The 23,077-nt window shown below is 44.7% G+C and overlaps 1 protein-coding gene across 1 annotated transcript in view; it reads left to right on the forward strand.

Moving 5' to 3' along the window:
- The window catches only part of T265_02900 (hypothetical protein), a gene marked incomplete at both ends in the record, with an annotated part of 26,866 nt that extends 4,231 nt beyond the window's left edge, over positions 1 to 22,635 (forward strand). Inside the window, 10 exons of the mRNA XM_009167253.1 lie at positions 3,113 to 3,204; positions 4,376 to 4,549; positions 7,220 to 7,457; positions 8,058 to 8,236; positions 11,423 to 11,674; positions 11,802 to 11,900; positions 13,365 to 13,487; positions 16,933 to 17,016; positions 19,240 to 19,374; positions 22,040 to 22,635. Of these exons, the coding sequence (XP_009165517.1) occupies positions 3,113 to 3,204; positions 4,376 to 4,549; positions 7,220 to 7,457; positions 8,058 to 8,236; positions 11,423 to 11,674; positions 11,802 to 11,900; positions 13,365 to 13,487; positions 16,933 to 17,016; positions 19,240 to 19,374; positions 22,040 to 22,159 (1,496 nt within the window). The remainder of the gene's footprint in view (positions 1 to 3,112; positions 3,205 to 4,375; positions 4,550 to 7,219; positions 7,458 to 8,057; positions 8,237 to 11,422; positions 11,675 to 11,801; positions 11,901 to 13,364; positions 13,488 to 16,932; positions 17,017 to 19,239; positions 19,375 to 22,039) is intronic.
- Positions 22,636 to 23,077: the final 442 nt, after the last annotated feature.

Genomic DNA, 23,077 nt, shown 5'->3' on the forward strand with positions numbered 1-23,077 from the left:
ACGGCGTGGAAGCAATCCTTCGGTTTCTTGGAGGAACGCGAACAGGTTCGTTTTTCCTGTAAAGATTGTGCTCTAATGGGCATCGGCCCTCTTCTCCGCTAACAGATACGCAGTACTTCACTTCCGTATTCGGTCATTAGGGACTTCATTGCCCCTCAGACGGAGTTCTACTCGGCCAAAACAACTTAGCCGCAAACATCTGTTCCATTGGATTGTCATTGATGGCTTTTGTAATGATTTACTTCCAGTAAGCTGGTGATTTTCTCCTAGCACACTTGTGTTGGGTAAGTAACTCGGAAAACACCCGTAAATATTGCGACTTTTCAGGTATATTCTCATCCATAATGTCACACAATTTTCACGGACGAGATACCGCTTATTAACACTACTATGTGCGCTAAAGGCCGTCATGACACTTCACATTCTGATAGTAGTACGCCAACCATCACTGCCTCGTGATCGTTCTTTTATCTGGATGTGGGCGCCGTGAACATGTCCTATCGCACTCACACAACCGTGTTGTACTGCAACAAAAGTACCTTCGTGCCACATTGGCTGTATCACAGCATCATCGCTCGGTCTTATTCGCTGCGTAACGCTGAGTGGATGAATGTAAACATGCGGCACTTGGTGCTTCCTACTCTTTTCCCTATATTCTCTTAACTCCACTGCCATCTTACAAAATAATCACTCTTGTGTATATCCTAACCGTATGCACGTCGCCCAAGAAAGTGAAACAACAATCGTTGTCCTCTGTGCACACCGTGTTCACCTGTTTTTGTCACAACGTTTAAAGTGGAAAATAGACCAGCCAGCTTCTCTTCAGCACACGCTGCATATCTTATCGACAGTTATTCGCCCATATTTCTGGAACACAAACACAATATTTGACTTACGACACTCTCTTCAAGCGGGCACAACTGACCAGGATCTTCGGGTGTTATTGAAACCACTACCTCCGGTTGTACCGGTGTTCCATTCACGAGCGAAACCTTCGGCGCTTGATTAGTTACCCGTAAGCGGCTAATTCTGTGCTACCTGACTGTCCACCCCCCCATGGGCATTTGCACTGGTCAAATTGTAGTAACATTTCATCTGTGGTGCTTACTTGTTCACAAGCTTAAGATATCCCAGTGGTTAATGTGTGGGGGTGCTTACCGGAAGGCCCGTGGCTCTAACTTGTAGTAACATTTCATCTGTGGTGCTTACTTGTTCACAAGCTTAAGATATCCCAGTGGTTAATGTGTGGGGGTGCTTACCGGAAGGCCCGTGGCTCTAACCCAACCCTGGCTTTTCGAATGCTCCTGTGTAGTCTTGGGCAATCTAGGGGAGTCTCACTCGTGCTTTTCTCGGGCTGCATGGCAGAAATGCACCGAAATTGTGCTGTCATTGGACGATGTATTTTATATTTCATTACTTGTGCATCAACAAACTGCACTTCTGATTCGGCTGAAGATATGTTCTATCGGTTACTGACTACACTGTTTCTCATTATGGTGTGTACGGGTAAAGTCTCAATGGCCGAAGATCTCAGCGGATTAGGGGCTGCCACAGTTCCTTGGAGAAAAATCTTGGTTGGATATTTGATTTAGACGCAGAGTATAACGACAACTTTGGGCTGATTGTCAATGGCTCCTCAGTTGAACTTGTTTTGGACGCAGTGAACTCCTGGCATCTCTCCACTGCGGAGCGACTGTGGAGCCAAGATAATACTGGAAGTGTAATTTACCATGATATTCAGAAGCTATGCGCCACCGATCGATGTCCTCTGTTTTTCTCACTTCCAAGGAGGTCATTGACTCTGTAGGTAGTATTTTTGGACATACGAAGTCATATAGGTGTGCTCGTTAGGTTCGTAAATTTGGCTACCGGTAATATGAGGTGGTTCGGGAATTCGCGGTCAAGATTTCGTCCTAAAAATAAAGTCAATCGATGCTGCAAAGTAAAAAAGCACATTACTTTGAAATCTCGCCGGTCATGTGGACAGCTTGACCTGTTAAAATTTCTTTGGAACTGTTAAAGGTCCCACTGTGAATCCGAGTGCTATCATAGGGTCTTGATACGATATCCCAGTAGGGTTGGGACAGTTGCTCTGCTTTCGACTTGGTCATGGGTAGTCCGATTGCCTATCCCAACTAGCCACTAATCCTTGCGATGTACTTCATGGTTACTAAACCGTGGATTTGGTTGTAGTCTCGAAATATCCATTCATATACAGCCTTTTATCTTTGCTAAGGCGCATCACATGTGCATTCATAACCCTCTGGGAGGCAGTTTCAGACTATCGACCCTAACAACACATTCGTGTGTACGCATTTGGTAGAAATCTAAAGTTTATCTGATGAGAATGCAAGGTATTACAATCCCTAAGGTTGTGTGCATCACGGATACATCATCCGTTTGTTTTAGGTCGTCTAATTTGGGAAAGTACAGAATGAGTTCAGGGATACTGCATCTTTATGTACACTGCTCCAAGTTTCTTGCACATTCGCGCAGAAGTAGTGCGATTTTGTGGACAATGGCCCAATTCCTATTCACAGCCGGAAGAAACACTACGCAATGGAAGCGTGTACAGTACAAATTAGAGTGGAAGATATTTCGTCTGTTTAAATCCACTTTAGGTCACCTTGGGGCACATCTAAAATAGCATACTTTAATGGTTTAACTTCTGGGTTCCTAGTACGGAAGCAAAGTAATGGAGAGTTTAACAAAAGAGATCTCTGCCACAGCAATTAACGAAGCATAATCACCAACAATAACGCAGACACTTCACTGCCTGGTCACCGTATTCATTCAAAGCGCCACCACCTCTCATGGTGTGTATTCATAGGGTCCAATGATCCATGGGTCACAGCACTACCCTCTACTCTTCAGGAATTTTATGCTGTAGTTCTCCGTGATATATTAATAATCTCCAAAGTGTTGATGACTCCCTAAACATATTATTTACTCCAGTGGTTTGCATAATCATACCGCGAAGAATGCCTTGTTGAAGTTGGGAGTTGCACACAAATCCAAAATATCCACTTTTTGTGCTCTGTCTGTAGTAGCAATTTGGAAATGTCGTTTAGTAAATCCAAACCTTCAGCATCCCATGAATTACTTGTTTCAGGTTATAACACGTCAACTTCAATCAGTGAATCCCACGCGCATGTATCTCATCACAAACCACAGGAAACTGGCTGTTCTCAAGTTTCCCCAGACGTAAGTTGTTCATTTTACACATATGCTTGAATCATTTGAAAAAATTCTATTGTTATCGGTTTGTCCAAACTCACAGCACACCGGTCTTATATCACCCAACCGTCATGACATTTGGCAATCCTCTCTGGTCTGTGGTATGTCAGTGATAATTGCTTCTAAGGGTGACAGTCATGTATCGTTCTACCCAAATAAGAACTCACCTGTTTTGTTGAACGAGGCAATGGATTAGCCCTTCTCAGTAAAGTGTAGGAATAACACAGACATGTAGTGGGTTGACTAACAGAAGTGGTATCTGGGAGCACCAGTTCATAGAGTTTCAGTGAAGGAAAACGTTGATAACGTGCTACATGTTAACCACGTTTTGTGATCCAAAATCCAAGTATTTCTAATTCTGAGTAGAACGTCACTTAAGTAGCCACGAGCTACTGGGTGCATCATGGCGTTGTGTACAAGCATCCAGAGCCGATCTTTACTGTTTTGGTCAAGGTATGCGGGTCACCTCAAATGGCCGCTGGAAATTTATCTTCAGCTGTGATCCATGCACGTTTGCAATGGTCTGAGCTTCAGTGGTTTTATTCACCAATAATCAGAAGTAAAAATTGCGCGTTCAATGCATGAAGTGGAGTTGTTTACAGTATGACTACAGTAGTTATCGATAGATGAACCATCAGATTAGTAAATGACGCAAGTAAACCCACTTGTGTCTAGGATATCGATTACCATTCGGTATCCACTACTATGTGAAATACTGCGACCACGAACTTCCCCACTCACAGATAATGTGTCCTTGGTTTCAGGATTTTGAAATTTTCTATTGCACCAACTGGCACTCGATCTACTAAATGGCATATTTTGTCACTCGACTTAACTTGTGTTTGCCGTTTATCGTTTTAGCTGAGGAGGACTTTGTTGACCGTAGTCGAGTCATTGAACCATGTCCCGTTGGTGTGCCTAGGGCCCCCCGATTTATCTCGGCTCGATTATCCTTTCTCCGGTCAGTTCATCGTAGTCGCCATTGATCAATCTATCCCTTAACTGAGTCGCTTACTCATCCACCGATGTCTAACAAACGAAACGCTTGCAATTCCCTCCATGATCGAACTAGTGGGCTAGCATACATGAATGTTTGTCCCGTTCCGACACAACTAGATGCATTTCCGTCTTTCTGCAGTTCTCCATTGTTAACTTGGCGTCGTTTTTGGTTTCTTTCGAGCAGAAACCGCACAATCAGCGTCTTCGCGCTGTGGAATTCGAACGTCAATTGCAAGAGGATCAGAAAGATCAAATGCAACTAGCCTTTGAAGCAAATCGGACACGACAGAAGGTTCTAGGACAGTTGGTCGAGGTAAGCTCGTTTTTTCATTGTGACCTATATCTTGCGTGTTAAGTCTTGCTTTGTAAGGTAAATAACTGTGCGTTGTAATAACCTTGGGGCTTCTTAAGATACGCGCTGCTGCTGGCGGTTCCCAACAAGGATGAAACAGCTGTACACTGTTTCTAGGCTTTATTATAAGTCAGCTGTGCTGGTAGGCGGAAGTGTATACTTGAACTTTCAAAATTCCTTACCATTTACGAAACTTAGCAATCTAACCGGAAATGGGAACATCCCACATATCACATGGGTTGTCTTCTGATAAGCCATCACTCGAGGGGCCAGTCACTCTCACTTGGTGTGGTATACATGGCTGAAGATTGAGTGGTGCGATATCCTGCCTAGGTGCAAATTAATCACACTAATGACCATCGATCTCTGACTCAAAGTTCGAACTCCGTGCTGGGGGTCACTGGTTCCAATGCGCGGTTCATGAGACGAGCACTGATGATTCCCAATAAAGATGAAATAATTGGGCGTAAAACTTGTTTCGAGCCGGCTGTTGGCATATATGGACAATTGCCTAGCTGTTATTGAGTCGTCGACTCCCCCTGGAAGATGGACCCGGAACGTAGTTATACTTTTACGAACATTTGAACCCATTATGTGACAGAATTCCGGAAACACGCGAGAATCGCTTTCAATGGTATTTCAACTATCATTTACGATCATTCTGCGCGCCGTATCTCTGAGCCGAAGGTGGCTGATTGGTAGTGTAAGTTTATGATCCTGTAGGATCTATCACGACCCGGTTGAACAGGGCAAATTGCTATCCAATAATCTGCTGTTGACTCACTACGTGCAAGTGGACAAGTGCTTCTGAAGTGAGGTCTTCAGACACTGTCATAGACAACTTATGCATATCCAGTGACCATTCAACCGACAGTTGGTCGCTGACAGCTAAGCTTCGTTGTATTGTGTCCTGTGAAATTATTGATTGATTTTACCAGTCTGGGTCTTTTTGGTGCTTGACATTTATCATTCACTTCTTCGTGAATTCAGCGTCAGCTCGCCTAAAATGAGATAACTTATTTACTTCGTCATTGACATCGGCAGCATCACTGTTTAGACTGATGCTTCACTGCCGTACAAACATAAGGTTCGTCTAAGTAGATTTAAAGCCGTAGAGGGGAAAGAGGAGAAAAAGAGTGGGTGAGGAAGGGGACCTAGTGCTGGCCTATGTCAAGCATTCTGAGGTGCCTACACCTCCAAGCGCTCAATCAGACAATCTGGAAAGAAACTGACAGTACGAGCGCCACTGACATCGATCAGCCGCCATTTCTTGCAATGTCTCGGTGCAAGCGCGAGTGGGGTCACGGGGACCCCATTCAGTAAGGCCTACAACACCCAAACTCTTCGTACGCACTATCACGCCCTCCTTACAAGTCATTCGTTGTCCACCTCGCGGTGTGCGCCATTCTGCAGGAGGCGCCGAGAACAACACTCGTCTCAGTGGACATTGTTTCAGCATACGTAGCGCATGACCGAGCCATCATGGTTGATCGTTTTGGATGTTTTTCCCGGTTGAAGTAGCTGCCGCACAACCAAAACCCCCCTTTTCTAATCACATCGTTACTAGCACGCCGACGCCATCCAAAACCGGCTACGCTTCTGAGGCATCGGTGGTCGAAAAGCCTCACATCATCTGACCTCAAAGGCCACATCTCTCATCCATACACCAACACAGCCCTTACTGTAGCCTGGTACACCCGACCCTTGAGACCTAGTTATATGCCTTTTTGACGCCACAAGTGACGCAAATAAGCCCTTTGGGATTCTGCACTGACTTCAACAAGATCATTTCCGTCAGAGCTAATACTTCGTGGTCCGGTTTGTTTGGAATAACACTACAATTACCGAATAGCGTGTCCCTGACTTAGCTCTTTTGAGTCGCTGCTAGGACACGCACGCTTACCGGGTGTGTGTGATTGCCTGGAATGGTTGAAGTACGTTTACCAGATTTTGGCTACGCAGTAATTGTGGCGTAGGTCTTCGTCCGCAGTACCGAACATCGGATAGGCGTCCCGCTGACTATACAAATCTATTCTTCGTGGTGACTGTATATACCAGTTGCCAGAGCAACCTTAATGGAACACTTCATTTCCAACTATACTCTGCTGTTCAGGTACCCCCACCTCATCTGCACGTGTCCGCTTTCAGCGTACATTTTCATTTGTATTCTAATTGTACTTTACACCATTTCTGCGTAAGCTTTAGAGCTGCTACAACTCTCAATTTGCTATGTTGTTGTTATTGTTCTTCATCTTGAGGGGTTCCTCCATCAAGACACACCGGTTTTTGGACAACCGCTTCAGAATTGTATGGCTCGATTTACTCTATACCAGTAACCACATTTATGATTTCCTGTTCGAGATCACGCACTTTTGTCTTACCAGGGTGAGATGTTTGTAATTGTACTCTACTCTATGGGCAATTGATTTTCTACTTCCAGTTTGTACACTACAGAATATCACTTTCTTAAACCTGAGATTNCGATCAGTCCGGCAGATCTAGCCGTGGAAATCGATCCAAAGAGAGTTGACTTAACGTGAACCTGTACTCGATCAATACAACCATGATGGTTGGCGATTGTCGTCAGGTTGCTGTGGAAACCCAAGATTTCATATCTCTTTTTTTCCACAGGATGAAGCTCGACTGCATGCCGAATTGACTGCTGTACAACGAAAGCGAGATCAAGATCGCACCAAATTAGTCCATACGTTGTTGAGTGCCGAGGACAGTGCGGATCAGCTGATCCAGCAGCTGTTATCCCGAAACGAAGCCGCTAAGCGTCAGGAAGCAGCAGCGGACTTGGACAACCTGAAGATGCTTGTCAATAGACCAGATTCTTCTTTTGAATTACGACGTCAAGAAATTCTTGGTATGTTCACTATACAGTGATTCTGACGTGTTTCGGTCGCTCAACCACTCACAACCCACACTCTGTATTGCTTTCTGTTTCGCATTGTAAGTATTCTATTTAATACAAGTGGCCCATTTTCCTTTTTCGGTGGTTTAGAACCTTGTCAGCAGGTGTTGTTGTCCTCAAGCAAAATGCCCACACTTTTTCATCGGAATGATGATTCGGATAGTACACTTCATAGTGCTTAAGGCTAATTACATTCGTAGATGTTGCTTTCCAGTGCCCATACCAACAATGTTTGTCTGTCCGTTAGTGAAGATCGTATGAAATGTCTGTGGTCTTAAGCAAACCTCATATATGGTGATCACTCTGGAGACCGCCTCCCTAAAAGGTAACCGCTCTAAGTAGTCCATCGCAGGGCTGACGTATGTATATTTTCTTCAAAAAATTTCCCCCAATAACTAAATCATTGCATACTGGAAACCCAGAAGTGCAGTTTTTTTCTCATTTCTTATTACGACTGTTGTGGTTGACTAAGGTTGCTGATTAAAGTTGTTGATAAATTGCTGTCATGGTGCACGCTCACCATTACTTGTCTCCTTGGTCTTACACTTGCAGATGCAATGCAGACCATGTTGTCCGTCACGGATGAAGCGTATCGCGGCTACACTGCCCAGCGTCAGGTCGCACAACAGCGAACATTAGCTGGAGATGTTTCGGCCGATCAAAAAGTGGTGGGACTACTTGCGGACAGGCATGAGAAACAAAAGAAATTGACTAGTGAAATCGCCCTGGAAGTAAGCAGCCAAATTCGGCTCCAGCGGTCGGTACTGTTCAGTTTTCCGAAGCCAAGTTCATTCATATTGCCCTCTTCGAGCGGCACAGCAGCTGGGCACTGAAGGAGCGTTACAGCTGAACGATTATTATTATTATTATTATTATTATTATTATTATTATTATTATTATGCATATATGATTATGCATATAAGCCAAGTTCATATGGTTATGCAACATTTTTCGGTCCTATTGTTCCAATGTTAGTTGGGCCTTGGTGGTTGTGTGTTCTACGCTACAAGGCGTCTCATTGCTATAGGCGGATGACAGGCGTGACTGTTCAGTTGATAAATCAACTGGTGACTCACTCTCACCACTTGTTGTTCAAACTTCTAAACCTCGTTTCAGTTGACAAACACTAGTGTTATCCGGGAAGTCAATTCATATAGTAGGAATTCTTAACGGTTTAACCCCTATATATGATTCTTTTTTATAATTATATTTACATTCTCTTTTGTAGGTTTCAAGCTATCGACTTCTTTCTGCTACTCGTCCTGAAGGTGCCGTTTTCTACCTTTTTTGATCCTTCTGCTTATGTTTCACTCGTTCCGATTTCCATTATAATGAGAACAGCTTTCTCTTCATCAGAGTACATCTGTATCTGTGTGTTCTACTCAGCTGAGGGAGTGTCAATGTGTGGTTCCCGTTTGTTTTCACTCGGCCTCAATTAGTTCGTTGGGTTAAAAATTCTCCTGGTTGTTGGACACACTAAAAGTTATCGATATTGAGTGTGCTGCTTGATTTACACGGAGAATGATGGACCCAAACCTTATCTGGTCAAAGTTGCCGTTTCCACTCCCACCGTGATCCCGACTAGATCAATGTTTATTCAGAGCAAACCTGTCTCAGTTGTTTGTTTTATTGGTAGCAACCCTTTTGACGTTACCCATTCGAACAAAATTTAGCAGGTGCATGATCAACAGGGCTCCAATAAGGTAAGGTAAAAACTAATGAAACATGATTTAATAACTTGCCATGTTCCGATGTACTCCGTTACGCAGTGAATTATTTTGATCTGTTCACGTCCGTGTTTGTAATACCACTCTTCATCATGAGGTTATTTTGTCCCTTGGATTGGTTAGTTTCGCATTTATTCATGTCTTTGCCCAAGCACTGTGTCCAGTAGTTCCGGCCACACGGTGTGTTATTGTGCCTAGGGTGAGGTAATAACGCACCGTCCCGATCAGTGTGCTGGGCTTATAATGACGGTACTCCATAAACCAGCTGACCTCGTCAATGGCGTCAGTTACAGTTTTCAACGTGGCGCATGACGACTCGCATTCAGCAAAGCTCGGTTCGGTTCGCACCTACAGACGGATGCTTCTTTTAAAGTAACACTTTTCTCGTGATGATTTTGCGGATTTCTGTCTCTTCTCTATTTGACCCTCTGTTTACACGTAACGCTGGAGGTCCCAGTGGACCACGTATGCCTTTAATGCGCATTGCTGTGTAGTATGTTTTGTGTACTTCTGGTTGATTTCTTAGTTAAAACAAAACCGTATGCTCATTAGTTGTATGGACTTACTTCGTCCTTGTTTGAGTAGCTCTCCTCCTGTCTTCGCTCGTTGCGTCTGGTTATTCTACTTTAAAAGGAGTTTCTCTCTCCTATTAGAGATCACCAGTAGCGCAATTCCTAGACCACGCGGGGGTCGGGGCCCCTGGCTTGGGACAGGTGAGGCGAAGTGCGAACCTGTTCGTCTGTTCAAGTATGATAAATCAAGTTCGCCCAACATGCACGCGGATTGGTGTTCATATGCCCAGCCCGCACACTTAAGGTTCGGAAGCCAAATCCTGGCTCCAGGCCAAAGATATGCATTGCTTATGAGCTGCAGTAAAGTCGAAGTTCGAGTCCAATACTTTCCTTTTTCGGTATGGGCTAACCAGAATAGTCGCACGAGTGCTGGAGCAGGGCTGTTCAAATGGGTGCGATGTGGATGCAGATTTCACTAACCCGAAAGCAATGCGATCTCCAGTGCTATGAAAGACTCTTCTTTTAGGCTTGTTGAATGCAATAATTTCGGTTCGTTCTTATTGTTTCGTCACTGGTAACTTATATTATAACCGGGACTTGCTTTTTATCTTGAACAATAATTAATCGTCTGCCGGGGAATCGAAACTTTTCCAGCCGAACTATTCAGTTCACCTTCGAACTTGAAGAAGAGTTTGTTAAAATTGAAACAATTAGTGCCAAGCTAAGACAAAAATGCGCGGAACTTCTCATTACCAATTATAGTATTTCTAGTTGATATTTCTTCTTGTAAGTGAGGTTCATCTACACCGAAAAACGGAGATGCATTGAGAGCTGTTTTATCCTTATTGGGAGTCATCAGCAGTCCACATCCCACGAAACTCCAGAAGGTGTCGAACCGCTGACCTCTCAGCCAGTATTTTGAACACTTAGCCAATCGGCTGATCCGTTCATCTTTATCCTTTTCTTCTTGTTCAACGAAGTTGATGTATCTGTACGGTAGTTAAGCCCCAGTGTTTTCACACTGGTCTTGCCACCCTTGATAAGTAACATTAGATCTGTCAGAGAATTTTACTCAGTTGATGTACAGGGTTAACACAGTCATAGATTCTTGTTATCCGTGTACTGTTGCCTTCGTTTTTTCCAACACCAAGTACATGACAAACATGCTGCTTCTTACAAGTCTGTACCGAAGGAATTGAAACTTTTCTTTTCCTAGTTTACGTTGTCTAATAGTGAACGAACTGAATGGTATCACCAAAAGCCTTTTACGGCGCTCAAGACTGTTGACACACTGCATTTTCTACCGGCAGAGTACCATGAAGACACTTGTGAGCTCTAGAATGTACAGAGGAATCCATATAAGTGACCTGTCCGTCGAGTCACTTACGGTTTCAGCAAACAAACTCAGGCCCTGGGAATCGGACTGGTAGCTGAGGAATGGGTTGTTGTTGTTGTCAAGACTTTTGAACATCCGTCCGCCTGATCCCTGCAAACCGAGAAAGGATGCTTCCAAACGGGAAGCTTCGTGTTTTGATGCTAACTCTCAATTCAGTTCCCCTACTTAATCTCCCCACAGAATTGTCTTGTGTCGACTAGACTTGTTCCGACGTACGACTGTCTATTTAGCGACCATGATCCACTAAACCCACCAATTTGTTGCTCCACTCGTCCTTTTCAGGAGGAAGCGCAGAAAGCAGCCTTCGCCAAACTGCAGATAAAACAAGATGCTCGAGCTCAACGTTTGCAGCGAGATATTGTACTAATTGAACAGGAACTCTGTTATCTAACCAAGGCTGAACAAGACCGGAAAGCCAAGCGCACCGAAGTCAACCAACAGTGTTTGAACCAACGTCGCGCGGATTTGGTCCGGCTTTTGGCTCAGTTAAGTAAGGAACAACAAACTCGGCAAGAGGAATTGAAGGCTCGCCTAGTGAGTTCTACTTGTTGACACTTACATTGTTGTTCTTTTTCGCTGTTGATGTAATACGGTGGCCTGGGGGGGGGGCTGATCACCATTTATTTACTCGTGTATTTCCCCATGACATGTACCACTTCAGAAAGAAATGGAACAACACCGTATTGATGATCAGCTGGACTATTGGCTCATCCAGTATCAACGACTCCTGGATAACAAGCCACCAGAATTATCTAATAAGGTGGGTAGATTTTAGAGTCTGGTTTTTTGCCTCCACCTCACATGCTTAAGATTTTCTACGCTAATCAAACTGAGAATCGAACGTCAAATTCAAGTAGTAACCTAATGTAGAAAGAAACAGCAGTTTCAGGTTTCATGTATCCTGAATGCGCTCCGCTCTCTCAGACCTTTAGCCAATCGACTGTCAGGTAACCGCTCATGTGTGGGTCACTGATCATGAAAGCGGATTCAGTCCACGCTATTCTTTTTAATTGACTATCAAAGAAAAGCCTATCTGAGCGCGCAACTCAAGTTTTGTTAGGTGTGTATTCGAATCTCCCTAGAGAATCATGAGGTGTATAGCGGATATCTTTAGGAGAAAACAGTCAGTTGGCCTAAATTCCATTCAGTTGCCAAATAAAACTAAGTTTTTGGTCGGCATGCTTCCCTCGCAGGAGGGACCAATGTATCCACAAGAACCATCTTAAAGAAACTCGTTAGCTAAAGACAAATGTAAGCCCATCATTTACGTATTAAAATAATACACCAGCAGACCACTCAAACTTTCGAACACAGGCAGCTTGTCTCGGTCGCTAACTATTGAACATAGTTCACTAAATAAGTGGCGTATGAATCCATATATATAATTAATTTGGATAGTCTACATTGTAAGGATGTTTTTATAGCAGAGCGTCGCCGATCACCCCACCATCTTCTGAGCCATAGATTACTAGTAAAGTCCTCATCTAGGCCTGATTGGTTGAATGGCGGCCTTTCTCAGTGGCCATCCTGTCTGATGCCACGTCAAATGTCCCTGTTACCTGCCTTCGACCAACTCGTTGTCCTCATGAGTTTATATATCCTCTAGGTTAGTAAAAACTTAAAAAGACAATTGCTTCAGCAAGCAAGCGGTCCGCTGTGGTCCTGGCCATACAAATAACTGAACAATCTTTTCACAGCTCGTGAGAGATTTTCCTAGGCCTTGGAACATAATGGTTGAACCTTTGACGGAAATTGAGTTTTTGTTGTGTTGAAAATTCTGATGTAGCTGATGACTTGCAAATCACGAATAGGTAACGCAATCACTAAGAGCACACACTAAGAGGTTTGCCGATGTGACGGCAAATATTGTACTGCGGATGTCCAGCAGTGGCACATTTGTAAAGTATCCATGTAGGACTATAGTCGAACCACCGGACTAGAGGGGACGCGATGCATTTGTAGATGTCTTTTTCGCTATGTATGTTCATGTGTCAGTATCGAGGAGATTATCCATTTTATTCTATACTGATGATAAGGATATTTATCGATCCAACACTGGCCCTTCATCTGCTAGTTACGACCCTGTCACAATAGCGTCGGATGTCCACTCATACAAGGTGAATTCCTCAAGTGATTTCCAAGATGCGACGGGTCAAGACCATTGGGCACCTTTAGGACATCCCTCATTATGTGTTGGTTCTCTCATTTCCTATTTGTCTTTCAGCTTGAACCTGAAGTTGAAGATATTCTAAGATTGGCTGGAGGTCTGGATTTCGCTTCCAACTTTCAGTACCATCGTGTCACGTATACAGTTCTCCAAAGGATGACCGAAGACGATTTACAACGCGTAAGTCACTTGAAAATGATCTTGTTAGTCTAGTTGTTATTGGTGGCTTTTCTATCCTCGCTGGACAGCAGTAGAGTTGAGGAATGTAATTCTGACGGATGTCATCATCTTCATCAGTCGCAAAATTTGCAGTGCAGTGATTGTAGCTATCATAGTTTCATTCGCCAATTTTGGGGTGCTGGTAGATGGCTACGCAATGGTGGTAGGTGATATAATTGATGCGTCACTGGACTTTTCATTCTGGAGGTTGGATGGAAAGCTATGCATAGCTTGGATGCATGAGCGCCATTGAGGGCCCGACTGGGCCATGTCTGACAATGCGTCAAATCATTGATATGTTTCGTCTCGGGTTCCCATCCAGGAAGACGGCAATCATCAGCGCAACTGGGTTTGGTGGTAATGGTTCTTATACTTCGATGCCAAGTCATTGCTTGAGCTCCTCTTGCTCGTTTGTGCGGAAACAGTTCTTTGAAAGAGTTAGTCAACCGGCATACGGGCCACGTTTCCAAGCCATCGCAACTTATGGAGTCTGATCAGTTTATCTATCATGTACGAGTTATTTTTTCTCGAAACCATTCGATGTACTTCAGCCTTACCGATCCGATGTACCCACCATACTCGGGCAATGTTCCGAAGACATCCATACTCAAACGCTGAAGGTCTTTTGACGCAGGGTCAGGTTTCTGACCCGTCTAGCAATATAGAGCAGTATTGTAAGCTTGACACTTTACGTAGAAGTTGATATCACGCCTATGCCATGTGTGATGCAGGTTCACAAGGGATGCTCCCAATCCAGCTGGGTCTATCGGGTCCAGCGGGACTGATACAGCTACCGAGGTATACAAATTTGTCTGCTACCTCAGTCGGCTCATCCGCAAGCATGACGCTTTAGTTCGAGCCTAGTCTTGCAGTGGTATACTTTGCAGGTATGATGTCCACGCCAAACCATGAGGCGGAATTACTTAGACTAATTAATATTGTTTGCATTACCACGGGGCAGATCCAAGAGGGGCTGTATTGTCTGCGTACTCAGTATCTGTGGGCGGATGTCCCGGGAGCACGTCGACCCCACAGGCATTAGTGGTTGGTAGTGAGTCCCCCATTACTGTATCAGTGACGAAGTTGAAGAGGAAAGGTGAAAGAGACCTGACACCACTTGATATGGTGAATTCAGGCAACAGCTTCCGTAGACTTTCAGACGTCCGTTGAAGTTGGCGTACAGCCCCTAATGGAGGGTCATGAATTCATGGGATGGGAAACATTTACTCCGTAGACACTGCCATAATGCCTGGCGGTTCACAGAGTCAAACGCAACGTTTTAGTCAGGGAAGATAGCCATTTTTGGTTGCTGGAAGCAATGTCGCTCTTCCAGAATTTGGCGGAGACTGAAGCCGTGATCGGTGTATCCTATCGCAGAACGAAACGAAGTGACGCGAACTATCAGGCGCACTCGAACTAGGGACTGACCGGAATCAAGTTGTGCCCCAGAATGAACGACAGTCTTGAATTGTAGATCTCTACAGGTGGCTGGTGGCTATGTGACCCAAACAGTGTCTACGGTTGATTTACAGTTGGTGGCTTCTAGGTTACGCAATGTTATGCAAACAATCATGCCGAAAGTTCGTACTGGCCAGAAACAGTCCATGGTCAGCACACATGTAAGCAGTCGCTATCCGTTGTCTGTACGACGATAACAGACTCCGAGTTGACCGCTACATGTGATTTCACGAGTCTCAGGCAACCGCAAAGATCACAGTGTCAGCGCTTCCTGCTTAACCAATAAGCCCGGATAGATCTCGATAAAAAGTGTCCTTCTCAGCGTCAGAATTGCAGTCCGTTGGGGCGTAATCCGACACTAATAACAGGCACCGCTTTTTATGTCGAGGGTCACTGATATTGAGTAGGCTGGATAGCCGAACGGCGCATAAACGACTGTTCACTGGAATCCTATTCGGGAAAGCGCGTTCAGCTCTGGGACTGAGTGCAACTCCCACGCCATATATTCCACGAGTCGTCACTTCTGGATCACCGGACACACGGAAGGAGAAATGTGAAACACCTTAGTTCGTCCTTGGCGCTTTGAGATGCATAACCACGCTTGGGCCTTGTGTGCGTGTTTCGGAGACATACGTACATTCATCAATTTTAGGGGGGTACAAGGTCTTAGCGAGAATTGCCTGTTTGCAAACTTGACGCAGAGTCAGGAAGTTACAAGCACCTGGGTAGAAAGGATTTCTTGAATTTATCAAGGTGTCATTGTGTTTATTGTTAATAGACAGCGGAGTGCACAACGCGCATCGGTCAGGTCACTGACAATCGAATGACCTAGCAACGTTTGCTTGTCGTGGTGGTTGGGCTTGAATGCTACAATGATCGGTGGATGGAAATTCGTTCCAAAAAGTGCGACTGTGCCAGGAAGGCCAATGTTGAACAGTCAAAACAAGATCAGCGAGACCCCGTACTACTAGTAATCGTGCTACGAGGTGATCTGGTATTAAAGTCATATTGTCCTCTGCGATGGGAGTATGAAGGCAGTAAGGTGTTTTCCCCATTGGTTCGAAATGTTCACATTCACGGGAGCAGCGATGCTGTCTTCTTTCTAGGGAGGACGGGATAGAAAAGATCAGCCCTGAAAATTGCACCATCCGATCTCCTAAAGGTAGACCTTGATCGCCAGGACATTATTCAATACTGTCAGTATTATTCTACAACCAGGATCTGGTGATGCTCAAAATGCACCTGCTGTGTGCAGCTGCATTAGGAGTGAGACAGTAATGCTTCGCGCGTTGCGCCCTCGGGTGAAACCAGTTGCCTGCCACTGATCAGGTCAGACTGTTGAGTCATCGGCTCTGGGCAAGAGCCTCAAAGGAAAGCCTACTGCACGCTGCTTCGCAGTCCACACTTGTGATTCAGAGGCTAGAGGGAGGGCCCCCAAGCAAAACCCTAATCTCCCCATTAATTTGTGGATCAGAGTTTCCACTCAAAGTCCTAAAGTGTGGTGATGAGTGAGAATCAGTTGCTCTGAATTTCATTCTATGGTTGTTTTCTATTTTTATTTTCCCACGCGACTCTCACTGGGGAATCCATCTAGGTCAATGCGGTGGTGTGTTTTCAGTGTAACCCCATTGAGGGAGTTTACCAAGAAATCTGAATAGGATGAAACGAGCAAGCGAATGCCTTCCCAACACCATCAAAAGCAACAACAATGTAGAACATGCGCTACTGGAATTAATTGTAGGGCGTTCCTGACGGAATCAAAGTATCCATTTCAAACCTTCATTGCCGAGTGGTCGTTCCTTCGTTCCGGTACTACTGGTGACTGTCACCTATCCTGACATACTGTGTATACCTGTAGTAATCTTTGATATCGCTCAGGGATCGCACACATATATAAGCTTATGGCCAGAGTAGATTTCTGCACCTCGTTTTTTGCGTTACTTTCCAGATTGGCGTATATGCTGCTGGAGTCCGTCGGGCTATCCTGGGCGCTGTGGCCGATCAAATCCAGGCATCAAAACTGGCGGACATTGTACGTCATTACAAATTCATAGCGAGTAGGAGTACGATTATTGCTATAATATTATCATTTATTTTTATTATCATCATTTATTTTTGAAGAGCATGGTCACAAACATAAAAGTGAATGCAAGCGATAAATGCGGAAGAGAAACAGGAGAATGTGGGAGAAAAGAGAGAAACGTCTTATTCGAAATCATGCCAAGAACAGTTCCAGTCTGATGAGATGAATCCCAAAGTATGTAAAGATTTTGATATGGAAACACGCGTCTAAAGACCAACAACCGAAGAAAGGACGAACAATGGTGAATGCTCTTCGAGGCGCGGTAGGCACTAGCACAATCAAGACTCGCACATCATCATACTGGGTCTGGTGAGATTAAATGGCGAAAATGTACATTCAACGCCATGTGCCACGCATAAAAGTGTCATACGTACGCAGATAGCCCACAATGAAGGCAAACACAAGTCACTGACTGCGACCTTAGGAAGTCCCAGTCCAATAACAGCCTTAGCGGATTGAGGAAAGTAGATCCCTCCATAAGAGATGATCATCGATTGGTGAACCAAAAAGTCGACATCACAACCGATGGCATGTAGGGCTGAAATTGTGGCGAGGAAATATTCATCAGCACCATACTTCTGCTTCTTTTCATTCCACACAGTCACTCCGCGCCCATCCGAGACTATGCTGACGTCTATTCCCAGTTACTTTGAAACTTAGAGCTGGCAGACTTGGAACAGCGGCTAGTTCATACATGAAGTACACAGCTTTGGTTTTGCTTTTGTCTAAATGCAATTAACTCGGGCGTTAGCGGACTCCCTTCTCAGGGTGCGAATACTTAAAAAAAATTCAACTCCAGCTTCTATTAATTACAGGACCCGTGTTAGAAATGTAATACGAATAATAATTCAACAAATCAAACATGCAACGTTCGAACATATTGTCTAACAGTTTTCCGATGATGTTCGCTTTGGTTTCCTCCTAGTTACGAGCCAAGTGTCTTTGGGAGAAATATTCCTCCCGATAACATGTGGACCATTCTCAATTAGGTTAAGCAGTGATTTGGCTCGTCAAAAATTCCGATATATTTTGAAGTAGCTGTGAGGGGTAACAGGTGCTGTTGCATATTTCGACGTATATTTCCGCCGTTTCTCTTACAACCGGAAATAGCTAGCTTACATTTTTCACCAGCTCTGATCAGCACAGATCCATCACCTCAGCCCCTATTATTAAAGGCCTCTTGTTGTTCTCAAAAGTTACGCTAGTGTAGCGTCGTTTTATCTCGGTCGACCAGATTTAGCCGATCTAACGAAACATCGGATCCTCTCATTCACGGCATTGGGTGATTTTCTGTCCCACCCATCTCACTTGGATTTGACTATCTTATGTTTCGGGTGAGGACACACTATTCATCTCGGATTTCACGTGTGCTCTCATCAACCGACTTATAGACTCAATGCCTAGGTTAACTCAAATGTGCTCGGCATTCAATGTGTGGCAGCTCCCGGTTGCAGCTATATGCTCGTGGAAATGGATAAAACCGGTCTTGGGCGGGTCAGCTTCCTTTTGATTATCTATTCAATTTATCTATCTGGGTCGACATCCATTTTTTCCTACTTCGAAGAGCTGAACCATGTGCCATTTTTGAACTGAACTGAATAATTTATTTACCGGATAGTTTTGTCACACTCATCTGATGAGCGTCGTTGAGATAACATTTAGAGCCCAGCTCGTTAGCTGTCGGCACTTATAGTGAGACATGTACTTTTGACGCTGTGGTTGCAACGAGTACTTTGGTATTTCAACTGTATGGTCCGCGAAGTAGGATGTTTTACTGGCATTCTGCACCTTCACACTGTGTTCACAATAAAATGGAAACCTCACAAACGAGAGATTCAGCTGGGTTTCAGGTTAGTCCCTCGTAAAACCAAATTAGTTTGCAGATGAATGTATTTCGCTAAAAATTGAACGCGTTTAGATTAGACCACGTATACACTCGCCGATTGTGACACCTTATCCGAACTGATATCCCGCTCTTCGGAGATTGCCCACCAACCCACGTTGTTAGTGAGCGTGCCCAGTTCACCTTTCTTAATGTGCCCGTGATGGTCCACAAGTCTCATTCGCCTTGCTTTCTTTTTTTTGAAGAGTAATGACCACCATAACAGTGCGGATGAGCCGAGCATAACCGGTGCTAAAGACTATTTTTCCACTTCACTCTTGTTTGTACAGAAGCTTTCTTCCGACCACACTGTTGAACGCATTTCTGCACCATCTGCCCCTCCATTAATCGAAACGGTGCCATCAGCGCCTTCGCGTATACTTGCCCGTACAGAAAATGAGTGCTGTGTTTGTCAGGATGCATCTGTAAGTTTCGTTTTGCGATCTACTTTGAAGCGTATACCATGTGAGCAAACGTATATTTCTGATAAAAATTTCTACCCCTGGGTCACCAATATAATCGGAGCGCGGTATAACAACGCGTATCGTTACACCCCATCTAGCACAAATCCCTTTTGGAAGCACCACCATCATCAAAGACAGCAACATCAGTGTTGACACTGATGCTTCAGTGCCGTGCAACCATAAAGTTCATTTAAAGCCTCAGAGTGAAAAGAGGGGACCCTACTGCTGGTTTGTGTCAAGCATTCTGAGGTACTCACAACTCCAAGCGATCAGACACTCTGGAAGGAAACTGGCTGCACGAACGCCACTGAAATCGATCATCCTCTATCTCTCCCAGTGTCTCCAGCCAAGCACGGGCTGGGTCACGGAGACCCATCCTGGAAGACGTCTAATACCCAAACTCTTCGTGATCACTTTCACACCCTTCTGCCAAGTCATACGTTGCCCACATTGTGGTTTACGCCATTCTAAAGGAGGCACGGAAAGCACTCGTCTTGGTAAACGCTGTTTCAGCATGGACAGCTATTAGCCGAGCTACGTTGGCTGATGGTGCTGGGTGTTCTCCACAACTGAAGTACCTGCTGCACAACCAACTACTCGTCTTCTCATTACCTCGTTACGAATCCGTTGATATCGTCCGATCCCAGCAACACTTATGTTGCATCTGTGGTCAAAAACCTGGAAATGCCTCACATCTGTACGCAGACACCGCGCTTCGCAACCATAAAACGTAGTCCTGGTACACGCGACCCTTGAGACCCAGTAGCATACCTTTTTGACGCCACAAGTTGCGAACGTTGCCACAAGAGCGAACGTGATTTCGGCCTGAGATTCGCGCACTGACTTCACCATACACTTCTACACAACCACCGAAGTACGTAGAATTCCCCACAACCCCCAAATGATTCTCCTCAAATTGTGAGGGTTGTATTCAGATACCGCATATTTAACAAGGCGTGTGCTCCTCCGTCTTCGTAGATGACGGCGGTGTCGTCTGCGTACTCCAGATCGTCAGGTTTCTCACCATCAATAATCTGAACACCGGAGTTTGAAGACATTCCGGCGTTTGCCTCATTATTTCATCGACATCAACGGTGAACAACGACGGAGATAGCCGATGTCCTTGTTGGACCGCATCGTTGTAGAAAAGCTTTTGGGAAGCTCACCAGATGTATGTGAATATAGAGATGGGATTATGTTCAATAACTTCCTGAGTGGGCAAGTTTGCACTGACCGATCGACAGAATCGAATGCACTCTTGAAGTCAACGAAACACCAGCTCTCTGGGACGATCTCTTTCTCTCAGAGAGATCCAAATGGGTTATAAAGGTAATGACTGAAGGATCCACTACCATCCTTGAACAGAGCAAGTGGAAGGTCGTCGGAACCGGGAGCACAACAACTCTTGAGTATAGATATACACTCGGAAAATTTTGAGGTAGAGGAGGGCCCGATGTTCATAGTCTACCATTCTGTTAAAGGCTGGCAATTTGGATTGGGGATAGCAGACGGCCAGCTGCATTTTTCTTCGAAGTACTGCCCGGCTGTCCAAAGGCTCCCATTTGGTGGATATCAAAGAGCCATTCTGGTCCTTGATAGCTTCGCTGACAATAGGGTTCCAGTCGAACAGATCAAGTGGAACAGCTTGCGGACGTCTCCAGCATTTTTACCCCTTCCATTTCTTCGCCTTTAGGGACACTCGGTTCTACCTGGCGTCGGGTTGAGCTGTGAGCCAGGAAAAATCTGTCGCCCGGCTTCCAGAAAACCTACAGTCCTGACAGAGATCCAATATTTGTATGACATTGGGTGGGTTGCATCTAGAACGAAAGTCACGGCTTTCAGTAGTGCTTTGAATATCTGTCCAAAGTGACCATTAATTCCCGAAATCGGACCATCCAGCAGGCGTTCGAGCAGCCGATTCTGGTAGGTTCCTTTGATTTCTGCGTCCACTAGCTCCTAAGTGGTTAAGTGAGGTGTTGCCATCTGAAGCAAGCGCTCTGTGTTTTCTGTGCGTCCTGTATCCAACTCAAGACGATCACCTGATCGGGCCTCCTGCCTAGCACGGCGTTCATGTCGCCAGCAACCACAACGATGTCGGAGCTTTTAGCCCGCTGTAAAAGAGCATCTGAAGAGCCATAGAAACTGCTTTTACCATATTCAGGGCTGCAGTCCAAGCAGACACAATAAACTATTCGATGGGCTTCACTTTCTCGAGATTCTCTCACAGACGTTGCCAAATGAACAGCGACTATCAGCGGGTATCCAATCAGGATTATTTGAAATCAATAAACCTTATCGCAACATAGGATAGGCCGTTTTTGCTTCGCATTTATGGTGCTGTCTCACTAGTGTTCCTAGTGGGTAACGTGCGCTGCCAGGTTGGAGTGCTGGAACTCACATTGATTCCAGCTTAGGTGTTTCCGTAGATGTATCCTAATGACAGTCTGTTGGACGGCAACTTACGTTCTGTGAAAAGAGCAACAAAATCTTGTCGATGTTCGAAGGGTTTGTCTATAAGGGCTAAAAAGGCACAAATCTGGAAGTGCTTTATTATAGCTTCTTACTCGGAGCTTTACTCTTTTGTCCTGTGGTGCATTGATTTCTATCCCTCTTCTGTCTGCTTCAGTGTTCCGTTGTATTTCTTCAATGTGGCCATGTATGCACTTGCAGTGCCTGCGCAAATGGGGTCACGGTCTGTCCGCTATGTCGATGTTATATCTCTCAGCGAATTGAACTACAGTCATGAAATGAAGAGGTCAGAGTTCTATGAATGCCTATTCTCCTGTGATAATCTGTCCACTATGCTTTCTGCACCAACTCACGTTCAGTCAAAATCGGCGCAAATGTTACTCTTGTAATTTTTATTTCCTTTCAAATTTAGGTAGTTTCATCTATTGTCTTCCCGTATGTTATTTCTACAATATGACCGTAGATGTTTCATCTGTTCGAAAGAATTCATTTTAGGTTATCCTTCATAACGACTTTCTTACATGTATAGTGATACATACCCGAAATGTCCGTTGCTAATTTACCATGCAGTAGTTGATCAGTACCAGCTTCGTAATATCATACTAGCAGTCTTTTACATTTTCGCATAACCTGCTGTAGCTTCTTTCTTCGCACACTACGAATTGCTGCAGTCCCGCCCTTCACTCAGGTTAGCTGCAGCCTTTGTGGAGTTTAACTTTGTGAAACCTCTTGCATATTTTAGATAAAATGGAGGGTGAGGTAAGAAGCAGTTTTGTAAAAGTGACCCACTCAACCCTGCACTGACGATGTCACCTCGACTGGTGATGAAACTTTTGAAATCCAACTGCCAAGCTCGGCGAACAGACCAACAACCAAAAATGTGATTACAAGCCACCTGGCCGTTGGGGCGTTGTATTGTCGCCATATGGATGAGGCTAATCGAAATTCAGGCGATTTTACGAGTGACTTGATAAGTGAGACTGTTCCTGCTTACTCTTCTTCGTTGAATCCATGAGAACAAGCTCGAAACTATTTCCATTTTAACGCTAGCCTTCCGAGCGTATCGGCTGTTACTAGTTGCCTCACCCATACCAGGGTGAGGCTTTAGAACAAAGGACGATATCTGAACGAAGCAAACATATTACAGGCGCAAATGAAAAGCACAAACAGACCAGTTTAATCACTCAGACTATGG

The sequence above is a fragment of the Opisthorchis viverrini genome (genome assembly GCF_000715545.1).
Source record: "Opisthorchis viverrini unplaced genomic scaffold opera_v5_40, whole genome shotgun sequence".
NCBI classification, from domain to species: Eukaryota; Metazoa; Platyhelminthes; class Trematoda; order Opisthorchiida; family Opisthorchiidae; genus Opisthorchis; species Opisthorchis viverrini.